This window comes from Embiotoca jacksoni, unplaced genomic scaffold, assembly GCF_022577435.1.
Source record: "Embiotoca jacksoni isolate LCO1_2020_lvr unplaced genomic scaffold, fEmbJac1.0.p SCAF_13, whole genome shotgun sequence".
In the NCBI taxonomy this organism is placed as follows: Eukaryota; Metazoa; Chordata; class Actinopteri; family Embiotocidae; genus Embiotoca; species Embiotoca jacksoni.
In genome coordinates, this window is record NW_027185263.1 from 16,764,016 (window position 1) to 16,770,775 (window position 6,760).

At 42.1% G+C, this 6,760-nt stretch overlaps 2 protein-coding genes across 3 annotated transcripts in view; one reads left to right on the plus strand and one right to left on the minus strand.

The window, feature by feature from the left end:
• The window catches only part of ftr82 (finTRIM family, member 82), a 13,074-nt gene extending 10,036 nt beyond the window's left edge, over window positions 1-3,038 (minus strand). Inside the window, exon 1 of the mRNA XM_069146974.1 lies at window positions 2,906-3,038. The gene's annotated coding sequence lies outside the window, so the exon portion shown is untranslated. The remainder of the gene's footprint in view (window positions 1-2,905) is intronic.
• On the plus strand, window positions 1,592-5,968 carry ftr83 (finTRIM family, member 83). 2 transcript variants are annotated; one of them, XM_069146977.1, is made up of 8 exons: window positions 1,592-2,244; window positions 2,659-2,754; window positions 2,934-3,167; window positions 3,259-3,418; window positions 3,567-3,623; window positions 4,228-4,296; window positions 4,784-4,862; window positions 5,134-5,222. In XM_069146977.1, the coding sequence occupies exons 1-7, from the start codon at window positions 1,669-1,671 to the stop codon at window positions 4,834-4,836; spliced, it is 1,245 nt and encodes a 414-aa protein (XP_069003078.1). In that variant the 5' UTR covers window positions 1,592-1,668; the 3' UTR covers window positions 4,837-4,862; window positions 5,134-5,222. The 2 variants fall into 2 exon arrangements, with proteins under 2 accessions (XP_069003078.1, XP_069003076.1); XM_069146975.1 differs by lacking the exon at window positions 4,784-4,862 and having other exon boundaries at window positions 5,134-5,968.
• The last annotated feature ends 792 nt before the right edge of the window (window positions 5,969-6,760 follow it).

Genomic DNA, 6,760 nt, shown 5'->3' on the forward strand with positions numbered 1-6,760 from the left:
TAGAAGAGCCGTAAAATGTTTCTGGTATGAGGTCAGTTTGCAGTCGGATGAGCAGATATTTCAGAGAAACTCTGGAAAGTGACTCAAACAGCCTTTTTATCTTCTATAACTGCCATTTTTTGTTGTGTTTGTCTGTAATTAGAAATAAGATGAGGTTTACTTTATCATAATTTTTTTTATTAACCATTAATACTACCTTTGTCATTAGATGAAATGTTATCATTTAAAATATAATTTGCAGCCTTCTTGTAAGTTTGTAATATTGAGCAGATCAGTGGGTCAAGGTCTTTTGAAGGTCAAAATGAAAACAGACTAATTTACAATTAATATGTCAATATAGTTTTTTGTTAACATTAATTTGGTCTTTTTTAAAATCTTCATCTTCACTTCATGAAGTGTCAGTAACTGTTGCAGCCCTTTCAGTGAGCTGTATGATCCCCGTCACTGGAGTTTTGGTCAAATAAGATGCTACATTTAGTCTTGCATGTCAGCTGTAGCTACTGTTGATGACAGACAACAGACCCCATCATGCACCGGCACTCTGGCCAGGCCCTGCTGGCTCAAACACAATGGAATCTTTTAAGCAGGCTTTCTCGGCCCTCCTGTTATCTGGGCTATCAAGTGTAGTTGCATTCCTATCTCCATTTCAACAGCCCCGAAACTCCATCTTGGCTGGGAGGTGTGTTCACTGGAAGATGAAATATACAGAGGAAGGTTTTCAGCTCGGGAAGGGAAACATTCTCATAATTGACTTGGCTTCCAAAAAACAGACGGTCTTATATGGAGAGAGTTTTACAGTTGAGCTTATGCTACAGAAATACAGTCTCAGTGCTGACCGATAGAAACTGCAGGCCTCCTGTCAGAGGACATCAGCGGTAATGAAATGCAAAGTGAAATGAGTTGATAATTAAGGTGAGGTCAGAGGTGAGGTGAAGGTTAACATTTCACTGGATCAAGACCACCAAACCAACTGAAAAATGTGGAAAAGCCGACTAAATGGTTCATTTGGCATCAATGTACTTCATCCATTATCACAATGAAAGGAGTCACTGTTGAGTATCAGAATATGAGCTGTTATCATCATTAGTCAAAAAATAATCTCTTCTCCAGTGAGAGGTCAGTTTGTACTGTGTCTTGATTGGGTATCATCACATGTCCAAAGGAAACAATGTGTCTCCAGGCAATCTTTAACACTCAACTGTAAAGTGTGACACGTCTTTCCTTCAGCTTCTTTTAAATGTCTTTGTCTTTCACTAACACTTTTGTGGGAATAAAATTGTTCTACTCTTTCATGCTCTGACTGCTCCAAAAATATATAGAATCCTAAAAGTTATTTTTTTTAGTGCCAAGAATAAAAAAATAAATAAATGAGGAACTACATTGTTGCCCATCTAAATATACACACAAGGCCAGAAGTTGTATCTTTCGATCACACATCTCATTCGTTCTCACATTCTGCAACAGATGGAATCATTCACTGTGTCCTTGTCTGTCCCCGCCCTTCTTTTACTGGTTTCGGTTTAACCAGTTTAGCCTCCTCTCTGTTTACTCAATATAAATTGCACCTGTACTACCTGTAGGAACACTTTGTCACTGTACTGACACAAGTCAGTGCTTGTGTTCGCAGCATCTTCACTGCATTAGAGAGAACCCCACCAATTTGTCTCCATGTCTTCTGACCAGGAAAGCTGCCACCTATGTAAGGAACATCTCCGGGACCCCGTGTCCATCCCGTGTGGACATGTCTTCTGCTCCATTTGCCTGAAGACATACTGGGACCATGCTGATCCCTCGGGCTCGTACCTCTGCCCACAATGCAGGGTCGCCTACAACAAGAGGCCCACTCCCAGACGCATGGGAGGCTCGCGGCACTCCACCATCCAACGCAACTCTGAATCCTTTCCACCTCCACCTCCGTCCCCTGACTACAACTACGCAGGACCCCAGGATGTAGGCTGTGACATCTGCATTGGCAAGAAGCACAAAGCCATCAAGACCTGCCTGATGTGTCTGGCCTCCTACTGCGAGAAGCACCTCAAGCCTCACTACGAGTCGGCCACTTTTAAAAGGCACAAGCTGGTGGATGAAATCGGCCACCTGGACCGGCAGATCTGTCCGCAGCATCAGAAGGGTCTGGAGCTGTTCTGTCGCACCGACCAGATGTGTATCTGTGTGCTGTGTACGGTGAAAGAACACAAAGGTCACGACATGGTTTCAGCTGAGCAGGAGAGAGCCGAGGAACAGGTAGGCGACACTTTAACTGCACAACACGGGTGTATCAGGCTGTCACTGGTTTTGCAATAGGTCCACTAATAATGCTATAATGTGCTTTGTGTACATGAGTACACAAGTATTGTTAAACATACATTTCGTCATTTATGACTCTGAGCGTTTACATGTAGATTTAACGGTTGCACGTAAAGCATGAAAGAGCAGCTGACAACAGATGAAATGAGTCATAAACAGAAGCCTGAGGCCGTTTGAGACACACATGTTTTACATAAAGGCTGTTAACAGCATACACAGCTTCCAGCGACAACTCTGAGCTGCAGCTGGCATTTACATTTGAACAAAATCTCGATTTAGTAACTTTAAGTTGCCGATTTGTGGAGTTATTGTCAAAATAATCATCAACAATGCCTGTTGTTTAACTCATAGCAACGGCTGGGAGCCACCCAGGCTGAGATCCAGGAGAAGATTCACGACCGCCTCAAGCAGATGGAGGAACTCAAACAAGCAGTGGACGCTCTCAAGGTTTGTGCCACCATCATTCATCAGACCGATAAGACCAGACTAACCACTATAGAGTGGACGGAAAGTTCACGACCAGCACTGACAACATTCCTTCTCGTAGGAGTAATGACAACTCCTCTCACTGTGCAAGTAAAACCAGTGCGTGACTTACCTCATATACCTCCATGTTTGCTGTGCAGAACTCGGCCCACAGGGCGCTGCAGGAATGCGAGAAGATGTTTAGCGACATGATGCGCTCCATCGAGAGGATGCAGCAGGAGATGACCAAGCTGATATCCACCAACAAGAGGGCAGCACTCAACAACGCAGAGGGCCACGTGGAGCGTCTGACCCACGAGATCGCCGACCTGAAGAGGAGAGACAACGAGATCACACAGCTGTCCCGCACTGAGGACCACATCCACTTCATCCAGGTAACTCACAGACACTAACAGGCATGGTCGGTCACTGCATCTATCAATTCTAGTAAAACACAGTAACAACGTTGCTGTTTCTTGTCATCAGAGTTACCAAATGCTGATCGCCCAGACGGATGCCGAGGAGCTGCCGACAGTCACCGTCAACCCCTACTTCACCTTCGGCCCGGTGACCAAGGCCGTCTCCGAGATGAAGCAGCACCTGAATGAATTCAGCAATGATGAGCTGGTTAAAGTAGCCAAAGCAGGTGAGTGTGGAGCCACAGATAAGACACATATGAGAATTTAAATGTTTCGCAGTGGTATGAATCCTCCTGTATTACTGTCAACATGTTATGAACATATCATCACTGCTTTTTAAAAAAAAAAAAAATTAAATATCTTTTGTTTTTTCAGTTAACAAAATGACCTTCTGCCAACTGGATGAATCCAAAAAGAGACAGTCGATAAAAAGTGAGTTCAAGAAAATTAACTTGCTTCTTGCTGCTGTGGACAACATAGGGTGGTCACATCTTTAGTACTGAGTGTTTTTAGTTGATGCATTAAGCCAGCCCAGATATGGTACTTGGATAAAACAGTCACTCAAACTGTAAATACTGCATAATCTGACCAGGAGAAGTCAGACATAGTTTACAGTTTCCTTTGTACTCAGTGAAGCTTTATGCGGTCCTGATGCCTGGCCATGATTTTCATTGGAGGGCTTCCTGGAGTGACTCAGTTACCAGGGTTAAAAGTTTCCTTTGATCAGGAATGTCATCAACACACAAGCTAAAAATCAGCAACGTCGCATGATCTTGGACAGTTCAGATCAGCTTCATTTATAGTTTCACAGTTTTGGAGTACTTAGATTAATATTAGAGGAATACCAACATCTTACATTGGATCTGTTTTCTTTCATTATTGTCAAATCATAGGAATAACACAAGTATTACACAAAGTATTGTTGACCAATTTCATTTTAATTACTAGCATGGTGTCGTAGAAATGATTTATCTGTGATATGCAGCTATGATTATTTCTTAATCTGATATTTAAATATAAATGTTTATTTCCACAGGTGATGAAGCTGCCATGTACAAGTCTGTTCCTGTCCAGGAGCCTCAGTACAGGGAAGACTTCATGAGATGTGAGTCTCAGCTTCTCTTCTCCAATTCTGTTTTCTGCAGCCACACAATTCTTTGCTCTCTCGCTTTTTTCAGCGCTTCAGGCAATTTACATGCTGATGAGCTTCTCTGTCAGACCCTGTGGCTGACCACAAAATCCAATTTCAGTAACTACTGTATGTCCCACAGTGCTGACAGAGACTGGGACTGATTCACTGTAAATATATTAGTCAGCTGGCCCTTGCACAGCTGTGATCTTTTTCTAAAGTTGCAGTTTAATTGCTCCCTCCTTTCTTTTTCACTGAGTACATGAAAAAGCTGCCACTCTGTCAGATTAGAAAAAAAAATAAATAATAAAAAAAAAAAAAAATAATAATAATAATAAAAAAATAATAATAATAATAATAAAAAAAAATATATATATATATATATACATAGAAAAAAAGGTCTTTGGTGGTCTTCTGTTCGTGGTCAAACTCACAAACAGTGTTGATACCTGTGGCGTTCCAGATAATAGGCCGGGCAGATCTAGCCGAGGCCATCGGGTGGCCCACCAACTGTGACCTGCAGAGGTGGAGGTGCACAGCAGGCAGGTGACATCTAACCCCTGTGATTATTCTGATTTCTGTGTATCCAGCCAGAGGGTCTCCTGCTGTTCCTTCAAAGCATGTTGTGGCAGAAATTAGTTAACCATCTAACAGACCTAGAAATGTTAATCACATTCTGCTAACCTCTGGGACCTTCCAGTTAGTGGTGCGATGGGGAGGGGTGCTTCAGCTCATTTACATTTAACCCGAGCAGTTTGAGTTAAATGTTTCCTCGTTAGGTAAATGTTCAATTTATCTTGTCTTCCTTCCTAGATGCTTGCCAGCTCACACTGGACCCGAACACAGCCTACAGACAGCTCTACTTGTCTCGAGGAAACAGGAAAGCGGCCCTCAAGAAAGACCCCCAGTCCTACAGTGAAAGCCCCGCCAGGTTCGACTCCCCGCCCCAGGTCCTGTGTAAGGAGCCCCTCTCTGGAGGCGCCTACTACTGGGAGATGGACTGGAGCGGGGAGGGGGCTGCCATCGGAGTCACCTACAAAGGCATCAAGAGGACGGGTTACGGTGACAGCTGCCGTATCGGCTACAACCGCAAGTCATGGAGCCTCTTCTGCTCTGACTCCAGCTACTCCGCCCGCCACAACAAGGACCAGGTCGAGATCAATGCGGCGTACTCCTCCCGCATTGGTGTCTTCCTGGACCACGCCGGGGGTTCTCTCGCTTTCTACTCTGTGGGCGACACCATGTCTCTCCTCCACCGCTTCAAGTGCTCTTTCAGTGAAGATGTCTACCCGGGCTTCTGGGTTTGGTACGACTCAGCCGTGACCATCATCCAGCTGTGATTACACATGTCCAGTGATCAGTGTACAACAGTAATTCAGTTTTGGTACAGATTCAAAGTAAATATTTACTATTGTGTGATGTTATAACCCTTTTCCAAGACTTTTTACATTATGCAGTGTGTGGATCAGGGAAACTGTTAATGATGGATGCAAATCAAAATGTATGAAATGTAAAATTAGGTGCAGAAAGTCAATGAGTATTCAAATTATACTTTGAAATGATGAAGGCTGTACTTGATTGAAATCTGTGTATATAATTTATATAAAGGCTGTAATACACTTATTTTTTTTATCAATAAAGATTTGAAACAAACATAAAATGTTCAATTTTCTTTCTATCATGACAAATTACCCATCTTACTTTTCAAGTTAATCTCACCCTGCATGCATTAAAATGTTAAACTGGATATGAAAGAAAATAGTTTTCATTTATTCATTCTTTAATTCATATAACCCCTGCATCATTTAATCAGGACAAACTCAGGATTTGGGACGTATTCTGAAAATACTAATGAAAAATTATTACAACTTTTCCGTTTCATCTATATATACACACATGCTCTATATAGTCTATTTTTCTGGTCTGTGAGATCAGAAATCCCTGTGTTAATATTAAAAATGTCCTGGCATTACAAGCATCACTAACATTTCAAGTAAATACATTAATAAACACCCATAATAAAATGTATAAACCTTTGAGACTGGACTAGAGAGAGAGTATTTGTTTGTGTGTTATAATGAAAGTTTTGTGTTTGAACAGCAGTGTTGGTTTTGTGGAGGTCTGAGAGGTTTGGGACATGTTGTACAGAAACAAGTGAGGTGTAACTGAGAGGCTCCTGAGTTCACACATGGCTGAGACTCATTTCGTGGTACGTTGAATGAAGGTATGATCCACTCTGACTCCAAAGATCTTTATCATCAAGTTATTAATTAAAACTCTGGATCCACTGCAACACACAATCTTTCTTCTCCACTAAAGTAGCTGCAAAAGTGACTACTTGAGTAACAATCAATAGCCTAAGTGTAGGAGATTAAACTATATCCAATTTGAACTGGTGGGGATTGTTTTACTGTAAAGCAAGTTAGAAGTCTGGTTGTCA

What these genes read in the sequence shown, in the direction of transcription:
- ftr83 (XM_069146975.1), top strand. Translation starts at nt 1,669, where the DNA reads ATGTCTTCTGACCAGGAAAGCTGCCACCTATGTAAGGAACATCTCCGG. An exon ending in AGGAGAGAGCCGAGGAACAG is followed by an intron (nt 2,245 to 2,658) that starts GTAGGCGACACT and finishes TTTAACTCATAG; the next exon opens with CAACGGCTGGGAGCCACCCA. An exon ending in CAGGGAAGACTTCATGAGAT is followed by an intron (nt 4,297 to 5,133) that starts GTGAGTCTCAGC and finishes CTTCCTTCCTAG; the next exon opens with ATGCTTGCCAGCTCACACTG.